The sequence below is a fragment of the Haliotis cracherodii genome, unplaced genomic scaffold, assembly GCF_022045235.1.
Source record: "Haliotis cracherodii isolate W230 unplaced genomic scaffold, xgHalCrac1.p SCAF_18, whole genome shotgun sequence".
NCBI classification, from domain to species: Eukaryota; Metazoa; Mollusca; class Gastropoda; order Lepetellida; family Haliotidae; genus Haliotis; species Haliotis cracherodii.
The window spans coordinates 9677359-9692140 of NW_027266273.1; the positions used below are offsets into that span (position 1 = coordinate 9677359).

The 14782-nt window shown below is 41.3% G+C and overlaps 1 protein-coding gene across 1 annotated transcript; it reads right to left on the reverse strand.

Annotated features, from left to right (window-relative positions):
* Positions 1-1947: 1947 nt before the first annotated feature.
* LOC139465756 (uncharacterized) lies at positions 1948-13139 on the reverse strand. Its single transcript, XM_071247616.1, has 3 exons — positions 13051-13139; positions 7351-7478; positions 1948-5392 (listed from the first exon to the last, which is right to left on the reverse strand). Exons 1-3 carry the CDS (start codon positions 13122-13124, stop codon positions 4545-4547), a joined length of 1050 nt encoding a protein of 349 aa, XP_071103717.1. The 5' UTR covers positions 13125-13139; the 3' UTR covers positions 1948-4544.
* Between the last annotated feature and the right edge of the window lie 1643 nt (positions 13140-14782).

Sequence of the window (14782 nt, forward strand, 5' to 3'; positions counted from 1 at the left end):
AGATTACAACCCTTGATGTCGGTGTTAGAACTGAACTGTGGTTGCAATGGCCGTTCTTCCATGTTTTGTTTGTTTGTTGTTGAACGCCGCACTCGTCAATATTCCAGCTATGACTAAAAACGTCGTTTCCACCCTTTCCGAACAAGGCTGGAATTTTGAGGCTCAATCGTAGAGCCACCAGTCGCTATTACGAGTTATGTCCCTTCTATGTCCCTCCTATTGACCAATCAGATTCCACCTCCCGTATTATTTGCATTTGCTTCGAACAAATGGCGGCGACAAGTGATGACGATATGATCGACAATCATGATGTCTACTGTCATAAAAAGGGCCTTACCTCGCGATGAGCATCAAATCCTTTGAGCACCTTAACATATAATATCAGATAACAGATTACAATCACATATCACAAGGACAGGCTACAATAACACATAACAACCACGCATGGACCACAAGTACAGGACTGAAAAACAGATTACAATCACAGACCATAAAGGCAGGCCACAATAACAGATTACAATAGAAGTAATATTCATTTTATCATACATTCAGCAACACATGCTTGGCGTAAAGAGCGACTGTGCATGTCGTAAGGGGCGACTAACAAGACCGAGTCAAGATTCGAGATTCTGCTGTCTTACAGTTTTTCAACATATAAATGAAATTAAGACAACAAAAAAATAAATTAAAGCAAAGAAAAAAAAAACACCATCACAATGTCATTGAACAAGCATCCGTTCATGAATCACAATTAAATAGTGATGATATCGTTTGTTCGCGAAAAGGTGAGCTTATCCTGCCCCATCGATGGCTCCTGTCATAAACACATGCCAAGGCAAGTCAGTTGGACGCTCTTTGAAATATTTGTAAAATGCTCGGTTGTACTGCAGTGTACCTCAAAACATGTGCTACAGGTGCATCATGGCATACAAAACGAAAGCGGGCACCAGAGATGCACTGCTTTCTGCTTGGTATGCAAATATGTTCCCAAATTGTTTGATAGGCATTACTTAGAAGTTGACGGATGACAAGGTAGACACAATTTTTATGGATAACAACTTCTTTAATTACTGTAAAGGCGACGTTTCGGTATAGATCCTTATACCGTTGTCAAGCAAGGTATAAGGATCTATACCGAAACGTCGCCTTTTACAGTATTAAAGAAGTTGTTATCCATAAAAATTGTGTCTTTCTTGTCAATATGTTCCCAGTTCCAGATTCAGAAGGAAATGTGAATTGAAAAAAAGGGAACAAGATAGAACATGATATATGTAATTCTTTAATCCAGTGTGTCCTTTTAATTTGTACACGCATGCCACATAAAGTATATGGTTAAAATATTACACCTAGGTACTCGTATAAAGCACAACATAACTAATGCTGAATAAATACACTACGGCGAAGCGGGGATGAGGTTTCCCGTGAGTGTAACTTGATTCTACGGCCATATGCAGTTTGGCGATAAGTGCATGCGTTCGTAGTGCTGTTTCACAATAGTACGAGTATATACAGGACTACAGCTATACTGAAACACCTTGAAAACGCAAAGTCGAATTTTTGTAACATTTGTGAAGATGGTCATAAAAATCTAATTTAACTGTTCTGTATTTTTAGGCATGAGCTAATCAAACACAACAACATTGTGTCACACTGTCATCATTCTTTGCGAGTAAATATTTACTGCTAAAACCGTTAGTTAGTTAGTTAGTTAGTTAGTTAGTTAGTTAGTTAGTTAGTTGCCTATGCGTTTTCATTGTATGTCAATATACGGTGATGGCATAAATCTAACGACACACACTACAGCCCCACATTTTAATCACAAGTTTGTAAATTTTACATAAACATTGGTACGGTTTTGAAGAATGCGTAAATATAAGTCACATATTGTCATCAACTTAAAACAAATAAGTATTTCACTTGCAGAGACACAGCTTTACAAAATGTACATATTATTACGTTAAATGAATACAGATACGCTCATTCTTAAGCGTCCAATCCACAATTACATGTACATCGTTTCCATGGCAACAGGGACTGGTAGCAGGTGTACATGCTACTGTAGCCAGGATGCTTGTCTCTGATTAAATACATTGGTATTCCAGTGTATAACAGTATAACACGGAGTATTTGAAAGTAGACAGCAGCTGGCTTGCTCATCATCGTATTCTAAATACATTGTTGACTCGGTCTCAGAAGAACGAACAGTTTAGAATGCAAAATCTACTCCTGTTCCTGCTAGTCGTTATTTTTGTGTGCAAAATAAACAAATAACATACACATTTCTGTTTTTCGTTGGAAGGCCTGACCATATGCTTAATTGAATATACCCAACAAGTGATACTGATGACTAATAATAATTATATTATTGTGATCCATGTCCACATCCAAGATAAAACTAGCACAGTATATTTGAAGCATACACTTAAATCATGCGTACAGTGGTAACATAGGTTTCAAACTAAAAACAATGAACAGACACGCTAAATACAACACATCTGTCCGTAGATGGCAACGATTGGTCCCAGCTGATATACATATTGTCGGGACAGCATGCTGTTGTCTTGAATAATCTATATTGTCTCGTTGGACTGACAGATCTGTTACAACGACCGTGTGGGATTACTTCATTTACATGCATGCTGTTGTTTCATTTGTCTGTTTACGTGACAGCTGTGCCTGATAGTTGCTTGTATTGATAAACCTGTGTCATCGCCTGCTCCTAAGGCTTGGGTGCTGTGTTTGTATAACATGCACATACACGTGTTTGTACGAGAACACATGCGCACAGTCATGAACCGCCCAGCAAAAATGAGTATATACGTGGAAACTGGATATGACCAACAATTTACAAACGTCACTAGGGTGAGACCCGGGGACATCCGAGTTAGACGAGGTCTTCAACAACCCATGCTTGCCGTAAAAGGCGACTATGCTTACCGCAAGAGGCGACTAACGGGGTCGGGTGGTCAGGCTCGCTGACTTGGCTGATGCATGTCACCAAGTTGCGTAGATCGATGCTCATGAGTGAGTGAGTATGGTTTTACGCCGTTTTAGCAATATTCCAGCAATATCACCCCGGGGGACACCAGAAATGGGCTTCACACATTGTACCCATGTCAAAAATCGAGCCCGGGTCTTCGGTGTGACGAGCGAACGCTTTAACCACTAGGCTACCCGACCACCCCCGATGCTCATGATGTCAATCGCTGGATTGTCTGGTCCAGACTCGATTGTTTACAGACCGCCGTAATATAGCTGGAATATTGCCGAGTGCGGCGTTCAACAACAAACAAACAAGGCTGAAAAGGGTCTACTGTTGCGTAATGCTAATGATGCATGTCATATCGCCTATGACCTCGCATAAAAAAACATCACCATCCAATAACCATGTCTTGTTTGTTTCATTCCTAGCCACCATCAAACAAACATGGGTGCAACTTTCATATATTCTAAGCTGACCAGAACATCAATGTAATTGCACCGTGGACAAGACATGACAAATATCATATGGCAATAAGTGACGAACCATTTGATATCCAGGGGGCTAAGACATGTCCTGGAAACACGATTCTTACCTAAGGTTTTACACGTCCTAAAAGAGGTGGTGAAATAGAAGATAAAAGAAAATACTACTTTAACAACTGTCCCTAGCCTTCCTATTAATGGTCGGTCATTCTTCCCAGGACCGCCTCCGTGGTCTAGTTGTAGAGCGTCCGCCCGGAGATGGGAAGGTCCGGGGTTCGATCCCCGACCGCGTCATACTAAAAGACGTTAAAAGATGGTACTTGTTGTTGCCCTGTCTGGCACTCGGAACTAAGGGACTAAAACAAGGACTGGTCGGCTCGGAGTCAGTATACTGTGTCAGAGTGGGGTATGTTAAACTGCGGAATGGTATCTCAGTGAGCTAGCACTATAAAATCGGCATCAGTCCGGACTAATACAAGCAGTCACACACACACGTGCATGCACGTCGCTATATAAGTGCAATAATCTTGGACGCGACGTTAAACCCCATTTCACCTCACCTCACCTCATCCTTCCCAGAGCACAAAACATAATGTTTCTGAATTCAATGACTAAATGCTTTAGGAATACAACCAGACACAACCTAGTGAAAAGTGCACGCAACAATTGGTTATTCTTGCGACTGAATCTGCTTAGAAGGCTCTCCCTGCTAACTGTCGTACAGAAACACACTTGAACGTCCATAGTGATGATAAAGTACTTGTTTGTTGAAAGGTACTTGCAATCCAATCGTCTAAGGCGCCGCAATTGGCTGTGCAGAAGTGCGTCCCTTGATCACGCCCAAACACTATGATTGTGGGTTCAAATTCAGGTTTCGCCACGATTACGTTTCTACGTTTGACAGCACTATACCCGTGCTCGTGGGTTTCATCAAAGTGGTAAACGTCTGAGACCTGTATCACTTCGACGGGCTTTCCTCCTACATTAAGATGACACGCTGTGATGTAACTGGAATACTGTAAGAAGACGGCGTGGAAATCAACTCACTCGTTCATTCTCCCATGTTGTTTTTCGCTCTTTTATTTCAAAAGATGTCTTGATTCGTCCAGTTCCCTGAGGAACTCAGTGGTTTCGGCGGAATCCGACTGTTTGGTTATCTGTCTGAGACAGATGAAGAAGATCTTGGTGAGGGCGACCACAGCCGATGTTGCCAAGAGAGCCACGATGAAGATAGAGTTCATTTTGTACGTGTCAGCAGTGTTAGCGAACATACCACTGAAGGCGACAATTAACACCACGTATGGTGTAACAGTGAATCGGCTGAATCTGTCGAAAGCAAAAAAATCAGTCAGAGCATAAACCAGCATAAAGGCGGCAAGGATTGACAGACTGACCGTCGATGACGTCTCCTCCGCTACTACCGGTACAGATGTATACGTCATAACGACTGCCAGAATAAGCAAGGATTCGATGGTGGTCCACGTGGCGTACAAGGCGATACCATTTTGAACCAGGATTCGGATACACCAGATGTCGATTTTCCTTCCTTGAACATAAAGAAGTGGCATATGGCGTTCCAAGGCGTTGTAGGAGAGAGCTAGTGTTAGGTAAAGGAATGTTGAGACGAATAACATCACGACCAGGGAAAGAGAGAGGAACATGCGATCCCAGAGGAACAACCATCCCATCGTCAGACATAGGCTTACGATGAAGGAGACGTAGAACGCGGGCGGAAGTAGAATTGGGCTGTCGTAAACGCGTCCGTCTCCTGTTTTACGACATAACGCGGTGAGGGAGTAGATGACCCAACATATTTGCCATATAAAAATGACACCCCACAAAGCAAAGGTTCCGTCTACCGGCGACATGTCGAGGTGATATGTGTCTGAGACATTGGCAATCCCTCGATTGAACAGACCTGGCACCACTGCAACAAAGAATATGTTGGAGTTATATATTTGCTTAGTCGTGTTACTTTACAATAATTTTATCAAAAAGAAAAGAAGAGGATATTTGGGTTTGACATGCTTTCCTTTTTCTCGAACACCTGGTGTCATCACTTCAGTGATCCATTCATTTATTTGTCACCGCCACATTACCTTTTTCGCCCAATGAATTTTGTATTGGCCGGATAAACGAAACGTTTTATGTAATTACTGAGATGCTTATTTTGTTTGACAAGTTAAGACAAACGTTCTATTTATTATGTATGTTCTCTTTGATCTTACATGCTGTTCGTGTGTGTAAAACCTGAAAACGAATGACTGTTTTTCAGATTTTTCTTTAAAATATTATTTATTAAAAAATATTAAATGGCCGTACCCTTCTGAAAGCCGTTATGTCAAACAGGCATGCTGAAAGAAGTTCCACCATAAAGTGTTACTTGAGTGAAACATCGATTTGATATGTTCAGATAATCAAATCCTTCCATAACTCAATTACGAAATATATTTGATCAAACAGTATTCTCTTCATAATAACGTTATGCTTATTACACTAATGGCAATATTTCTTTTCGTTTAATATTCAAATAAAATAACTAGAACTCTCATCAATATGGGTTTGATCACGCGCCACTAGTTCGCTGTTAACCTATGGTATGGATGATGTATTTCTCTTCTTCACCGGCTGTGACGGAGTCTCGTGAGAGTACAGGTGTTACCAGGGACGTTAAGAGGAGATCAATACAATACCATGGTGTTAGAAGGACCTGATTATCGATGTCAGGTCCCATTGAAAACACTCTCACTGACTTTCGTTTTGTTCTTTGGGTTGTCTGTATTTGTGTTAGGGGTATGTATTATCTATATCTGCCATTCAGGTATTCTGGACATATAATATAGCACTTAAAACAAGTTAAGAAGGTTGTGAGTTGCAATAACTGCCATGACATCGGGTGCTCCTTAACTGATTTTGAGTAGTATAATATACACCTTCACGTTATGGCGCAGGCTTGCTCAGTTTGTAAGTTGAATATATTCTGTGCGTTTCGGAATAAGTAGGTGACCTTGATTTTAAGCCTATTTCAGCAATGGCCCAGGCTTCATGCATATACTATGTCGACAAGTGAGTTAGTGAGTGAGTGAGTGAGTGAGTGAGTGAGTGAGTGAGTGAGTGAGTGAGTGTTTCATCAAAAGATTACCCTTCCTTTATATACATATGTGCATGTTGTTTAAAGCACTCAAAGTTGTTGTGCAGAGTTGCGTCCCTACGTTTATCCAGGATCTGGTGGTCGTGGGTGGGAATCCCAAATTCATCTTGATCACATTCCTCGAGTTATCAGCATCAAACTGTGCTAACTGATTTTACGAAAGTGCTCAAAGTCTTCAATCTGCATATGCTTTGCTTTCACATAGCTTTAATAAGAACAGTAAGTTCTCTTGACAAACCCACAAAGCATATGTGATGAAATTATTTCAAACAATAAATCAGGGCATCATTGGGAGGGATGTGTGGCTAATGCTATACCATGGGCCGTGATTGTTCAAAGCGGGCTTAAACCATGACCACCCACCACAAGTCAAAACGTACCGGGTAACTGGTTGTACATCAGCTTATCCTCTAAAATCGAAATTCGAAATCATTTCTTCAAAACCACTCTCGCCTCATTATACAACCAATCCAAGTGTACGTCGCATCTTACGTCAAGGGGTGGTCGGGTAGCCTAGTGGGTAAAGCGTTCGCTCGTCACACCGAAGACCCGGTTCGATTCCTGACATGGGTACAATGTGTGAGGCCCATTTCTGGCCCATTTCCCCCGCCATGATATTACTGGAATATTGCTAAAAGTGGCGTAAAACCATACTCACTCACTCACTCACTCAAACTAATGAAATTAAAACCTGGTCTGTCTCGGAGTGCTAAGGGGGTGCTATTGCTACTTACAGTTGAGGTGGTGGGAGGGTTGTGCCGCCACCCCTAGCAGCACGGTGATGATGAGGACCACGGGGGTGAGGAGCGTCAGGAAGAACACCACCAATCCTGGCTGCCCGCACATGATGTAATGCCCTGTTCTGAAACACAATCATAACAAGAGTGAGTTAACAAGAGTGAGTTGGGTTGGGTTTAACGCCGCTTTCCAGGTATATCGCGGCGTGTCAGCTTAATGTGGGAGGAAAGCCCGAAGTGATGCAGGTCTCAGACGTTTACCGCTTCGGTGAAACCCACGAGACAAAAATGATTCCAAATACTGTATGACAAGAGGGATGACGTCAACTTTCCCTTTATGTCAAGCAATATTCCAGAACATCCAGCCTTTGGTGTCTTCACTGCACCAGCTTTCAGGTACACTAGAGCGCACACAAGGAGACTTCATAGTGAGTGAGTTGTGTTTAACGCCGCTTTTTACAGCATTTAAGTTTATCATGGCGCGTCAGCTTCATGTGGGAGGAAAGCCCGAAGTGATGCAGGTCTCAGACGTTTACGACTTCGATGAAACCCACGAGCATGGGTATGGTGCTGACAAACCTAGAAACATAATCGGGGCGAACCGGGATTCGAACCCACAATCATAGGTTTCTGGCGTGCCCAAGGGACGCAACTCTGCACAGCGAATCGCGGAGCCTTAGACGACTGGGCCACCCGTGCCCCCTCTTTAACAAGACGACAGGGGTCAACTGAGTTACTAGGACTTGTAGTGCAACCAGGCACCCGTACCGTACTAAGCGCTGGATGCCAGATAACGCCCATTGATTTGTGATAGGAGCTAGCTGACACTACGTGATGTAACGTTAATACTATCAGTCAGTAAAGCGCCGTTATCTCCAACTCACTCACTCACTCTGGAATGGACCGTAAAATGACACTGGCCCTTTACCAGCTCCACATACATGTTCAATGCATAATACGTATAAATATTTTCCCCTGTTGTTATAAAACGCAGCTTTGAGCACTATATAGTATAATCAGCAGAACCGTTTGCACCAAGCGCTGTGGTTAATCTATGTTCATGTGTTTCTGACTCATCGTATGGCAACAGCTTTAGATACAAGTGAATAGGCATCATTTGCTTCGTTTGTAAAACTGCTAGGCGATATCAGCACCTACGGAGATAATGGCTCGGTATACTGTCAAATTCGGATTCAACAACATTATGCCACAGCTTTACCTAAATGTGGAAATAAAGACTCGTTGGTTGGAGATATAAGCACCTTATGTCAGTTAACACATGTAAATAGTACTGGGGGAACAATGAGAAGGCAATACGTGTAAGGGACTGAGGGATTTTATCGAATAAAATATGCTTTTCCTAAAAAAAAAATTATGTTTCAGACCTATGAGAAAAATAGATAATGCCTTGGATGTTTTTCTTCTAAAAACTCAGGTTCAAAGCTTTAAATAAAAATTATCAGGTTTTACATCTGAAGCTGAAATAATAAGTAATCTGGTTATGTACAAAATCTCCCCTACACACAGACAGACTTACAGACACACAGGGACACATACATACACACACACGGACGCACGCGCGCGCGCATACACGCACGCACTCATGAACGCATACATGCCGCCATGCATGCATGCACGCTTACACGCAGGCACAGAAACAAAAACCGCCGCACTCAGCAATATTCCAACTATATGACGGCAGTCTGCAAATAATGGGGTCTGGGCCAGAAAATTCAGTGATTGGCATCGTGAGCAACTCTCTACGCAATTGGGATACGATGACGTGCATCAAACAAGTCAGCGAGCCTGTCCACCCGATCCCGTTAGTCGTCTCTTACGACAAGCATAGTCGTCTCTTACAACAAGCATAGTCGCCTCTTACATCAAGCATGGATTGCTGAAGATCAATTCATATCGGGTCAGAAAAATCTTCAGATTACTAAACGCTGAGGTGTTTGCATGTAAAGTTGTTCATTTGTTGTTTTCCGCTGAGGCCAATATAACAGTAATATTCCAACATCCTGTATTAATAATGGCGTCCCCGTATCAACGTGGGAGTGTTTACTTTCTATATGTTATAGGCCGACCTTGATGTATGAGGACAAGCCGTATCGTGAACATATCAATACTCCTGGCTGCCACCTGTCATAGTTTGCATAATAACACAGTGGACGAGATGAAACAGACAGATAACGTAACACCCCAACAGCTTTGTTGATTGCAAATGTAAGAGCTGTACATATGTTGTTACAACCTGAGGCCATAGCCTGCATCCCTGCGTAATAACCATAATCATCATTATAATCATAATAAATAAAAGCGACAAAACGCTTACCTTTATCATAAGAAATCTCTGCTCGAAGCAGAGTTCATTGTACGATTCCGACTTATCAAGGACACGTCTTTATGAGTCACTATGAACTAGTGATGATACCAGGTGTTTGCGAAAAGGTGAGCGAATCCTGCCCAAACGTCATCCGTCACAAACACATGCACATGCAAGGCAATTCTTCGCCTTCACAATAAACACGGGAACATATAGTCATAAGTCAAAATAGAGAATTGCATATTTGCAAAGGCAAGTATTATAATAGTACTGTATATAGTCGACTAAATTCTAATTCTTTGCGTCCAGTTGAAAAGAAAACAGCATTTTGTTGGAGTTTTTTTTAATCATAAACACTTACTATTTAGAATGTGCCAGATGAAAAAGCACCCGTCAAAACATCATATTTCTGGCATTCAATATCAAACACAATTCTCACTGTATGGCCTATAAAGTAAAGAAATATTGTCTGTGGTATACTTGAAAATACTTAAATAAAACGACCTTATTATGTGTTTGTTGTTGCCTCACTAATACCCTTTCACATACACAACATTTACTAACGTAAGTAATTTTACACATATGTAACTATACATGAAAAGCATGTTAGGTGTGTAAATTAAGAATGTAAGTTGTGTAAGGCACACATATTCGTCAGTCTGTTCACGACTTTCAACACAAAACAGGTTAAGAGAGTTACTTCACCGGCAGTTTTCGCGTGAAGCAACGTGTGTTTGATTTAACTTGTACCCAAAGTTTTGACTCCTTGAAACCAAAAGAAAACACCATCCGCTCAACTCTGTATATACGCATAAAAGTTAGCAACTGTTGACAATTTGTTTGGTGTTGGCAAAAGAACAGACATTATTTAGATCATCATCTTACGTTGACATAAAAGTTCACATTGCAACACATACACCCAGTGCAAATTTACATTTACATTTGCACCTGCTCCAGACATGATGTAAATTTGCTCCTGGTGTAAATATACACACATAAGTAAACGCCTTCACATGACAAGTATACTCACGTATGGATTTCTACACACGTATGCACATATACACACATGTGTATAGAGTGAGTGAGTGAGTTGGGTTTAACGCCGCTTTTAACAGTATTCCAGTTATATCGCGGCGTCACGTGTATAGAAGCGCATGTGAAAGGGGTTAGTCCTGCACCATGACCGTGGAATATATTTATTTTATGAAAAAATAATAATCTAGAAATGCATACAAAAGCAAGTCTAGCCAGCTCAAGCTAGCTCTATTCCACAGCATAGGGATTTTTTTAATTTTTAGAGTCAAGAAGGATATTGTGTAATATAAGATTTCAGAGACTAAATGTTAGTCTAGAAAGGGGTATAAGTTTCCTTCTATGGTGGAAAGGTTCCCAGTGCTATATACTTTGTCAAACAATTGTAAAATGAAAATTTAAGTGTTGCTGTCAGATTTCCAGAAACCAAATACGGAATTGATCGTGATCTTCAAAAGGTTATCTTGTTAAAAATATTCTTTATTTTGTTGTATAAAGGAAACATATTATTGTTTACTTGATCATATAGCGTAACATAGTGTTGAAGACAAATTATATGCATTTATTACATTTATGTTCAAACTGTTATCTTAATATAATTTAGATGATGAGTAGAACAAACAGAGACCAGTGTGTAATGTTGTTGAATATATAAGTAAACCCAACTGCCGGACAAAATAAACTATACACTCGAAAATTAGATATGACAAAATAATTACCAACGTTATAAAGTTGAAAATAGTCGCCTGTTGTGAGATACTCGTTGACCTGATGCATACACTTTCGTCTATGATACCCGGTTAAAATAAATCACCATCGAATAACCATTTCTTTGTTTCATTTCCAGACACCATCAAACATGGATGTATACTGTCTTTGGGCCGACAGTTTAGTGTGCTTCTTGTACGTGATTTTGTGTGTACTGTAGTATTTTAGAGCTTGTCCTCATCAATTACAATGCTCAATTGTTCTTTGGGAAATAAAGGTAAAAGATCTTCATGTTTATCCTGTGGTACCTTGCAAATATCCTTTCAAAGGAGTATCTCTTTTTCTTGGGATAGTCATTGTTACGTCATTTATTTCAATATGTTGTGCCACAGTGATTCATAGTCATTGTTACGTCATTTGTTTGACGATGTTATGTTACAGTGATTCATAGTCATTGTTACGTCATTTATTTGACGATGCTGTGCTACAGTGATTCATGGTCATTGTTACGTCATTTATTTGACAATGCTGTGCTACAGTGATTCATAGTCATTGTTTCGTCATTGACCTGAAGATGCTGTGCTACAGTGATTCATAGTCATTGTTACGTCATTTATCTGAAGATGTTGGGCTACAATGATTCATAGTCATTGTTACGTCATTTATCTGAAGATGCTGTGCTACAGTGATTCATAGTCATTGTTACGTCATTTATCCGAAGATGCTGTGCTACAGTGATTCATAGTCATTGTTACGTCATTTATCCGAAGATGCTGTGCTACAGTGATTCATAGTCATTGTTACGTCATTTATCCGAAGATGCTGTGCTACAGTGATTCATAGTCATTGTTACGTCATTTATCTGAAGATGCTGTGCTACAGTGATTCATAGTCATTGTTACGTCATTTATCTGAAGATGCTGTGCTACAGTGATTCATAGTCATTGTTACGTCATTTATCTGAAGATGCTGTGCTACAGTAATTCAGATTTCCATGTTCCTTGATGACTCACCACAAATGACTCTCTATTTCTGAACAATAAGCGTCTCTTGTCAATTCCCTGACCCGTGAGTATTTGAACCGAGTCTCTTGGATACATACTCGTACTGACGGGTAAAAGAAAGTTTACACCCATGTTTGAAGCTGGCTAAAATGAACAAACACAAATGCTTATTCGACTTACGTTTGCAGTGTTTCGGCGATAGTTTTCAGCCTTATAACGTTTTGATAACGTTTATTATTTTTATGTCAAATCCAATTTTCAAATGTATACTTTCTTTTGCCTGGCAGTATATTAGTATTGTTTTAACTGCCACGGCTAGGTGGGTGCTAAGCGTTTATACGTATATTTTTGTATATGTGTGTCCACTGTGTTAATGCTGGTCTCCAGACGAATGATATCCCCAACAGTCCTTTGCGCGAAGCAAACCCCAAGCTGACGATCAATCAAGTTATTGACAAATGAGACCAAACTAACAACGCACATTAGCTTCTTCTGAGATGATAAATGGCAGCATTCGTTACACGGGTATAATGTAAGATGCATTCTACATGAAATCCCTAACATGTAAGCTGAAAATGCCCTTTTTCCACAAAAAATCCGAGTAAAAGCCCCCTCAAATAACCTTACCTTGTATCCTGTGCCTGAGCGAGTGAACCCTCCTTCAGTCGATGAGCCGCTGCGCTGTGAATAAAAATATTCATCCACCTAGTCAACACGCGATCGACGCCACCTGTTGTCGGTAGACGCGTTTCAGGGAATAAGCTCGGTCACATTTGCAGCAGAATAGAAGAAGCCTGGAGGTTGCGACGACCAACATGGCGTACGAAAGCAACAGCTGCCACGAGAGGCTCCCGACTGTACTCATGACAAATCCATGACTGATGGAATGTTCTGTATTTATAATGACACTTGTGTCGGATCAGTTGGAATTTAGATCAAATTACAAATGTGTATGTGTTTCAGTGATATATATGTCCATGTTTTATGTCACATCCGCGTCGGTATCCATAGTCAATGAGTGCTGAGAGATAAAACGAAATATTACAAAAAACATATTATTGGTATGAAAAATATCAGTCATGATCAAATGACATATTCAGTCTTTTTACATTTTGAGTTATGAGCAAGTCTGTGACAAAGACCATATACCTGTACTGTCTTTACCTACATCTCCCAAGAAAAGCAGGTTGGAGCAAAGACTCGCTCAAGTTCCAGTAGTTCCTTAACTACGGGTGGCCCACTCGTCTAAGACGCCGCGATTCGCTGTGCAGAGTTGCGTCCCTTGGGCACGCCAGAAACCTATGATTGTGGGTTCGAATCCCGGTTCGCCCCGATTCGGTTTCTAGGTTTGTCAGCACCATACCCGTGCTCGTGGGTTTCACCGAAGTGGTAAACGTCTGAGACCTGCATCATTTCGCGCTTTCCTCCCACATGAAGCTGACACGCCGCGATATAACTGGAATACTGTTAAAAGCGGCGTTAAACCATACTCACTCACTCACTCCAATAGTTAAGAAACGCTTCCAATATTTTGGACACCTTCACCTCTATACATGGTTTCGTTATAATTCCAGAACATGCAAGTGCTGACATGAACCAATTCACATTCTCATCCACAGGAAAATATATGTTAACTTCCATAACGATTTCTAAAAGTTTAGGGGCGGTCGCGTAGCCTAGTGGTTAAAGCGTCCGCTCGTCACGTCGAAGACCCGGGTTCATAGTCTACGATTGACGTAACTCTCATACTCTTACATGGACTTTCAGTAGCCTCAGCACTAAGATCGCTTTGTAGAAAAGGTGAGGTTAGGTGAACTTGGGTTTAACGTCGCGTCCAAGATTATTGCACTTATATAGCGACGTGCATGCACGTGTGTGTGTAACTGCTTGTACTAGTCCGGACTGATGCCGATTTATAGTGCTAGCTCACTGAGATACCATGCCGCAGTTTTAACATGAATACCCCACTCAGACACAGTATACTGACTCCGAGCCGACCAGTCCTTGTTTTAGCTAACGGCTTTTGGTATGACGCGGCCGGGGATCGAACCCCGGACCTTCCGCTCTCCGGGCGGACGCTCTACCACTAGACCACGGAGGCGGTTATTTGTAGAACAGGGGTCACGATGATATTGGCTCTCGACTAACATAAGCCATTATTAAAGTATGGCAGTTACGATCGTTTTAGCGGCCAGATTGCTTTGTGGAGCATGGCCATGGGAAAGATGCAGGATTACTTGCCCTGTGAAAGTCATGTTCCCGAGGCAAGAGCGTCCACTAGTCTTTTCATCAAAGTCTTGTATCCACTTTGGAAGAGGCTAGCGGCACACGCTTGCCTAGGGAAGATGTGTGACTGTGG

What these genes read in the sequence shown, in the direction of transcription:
- LOC139465756 (XM_071247616.1), bottom strand. Translation starts at nt 13,124, where the DNA reads ATGAATATTTTTATTCACAGCGCAGCGGCTCATCGACTGAAGGAGGGT. An exon ending in GCTCAGGCACAGGATACAAG is followed by an intron (nt 7,479 to 13,050) that starts GTAAGGTTATTT and finishes ATTGTGTTTCAG; the next exon opens with AACAGGGCATTACATCATGT. An exon ending in ACCCTCCCACCACCTCAACT is followed by an intron (nt 5,393 to 7,350) that starts GTAAGTAGCAAT and finishes TCTTTGTTGCAG; the next exon opens with TGGTGCCAGGTCTGTTCAAT.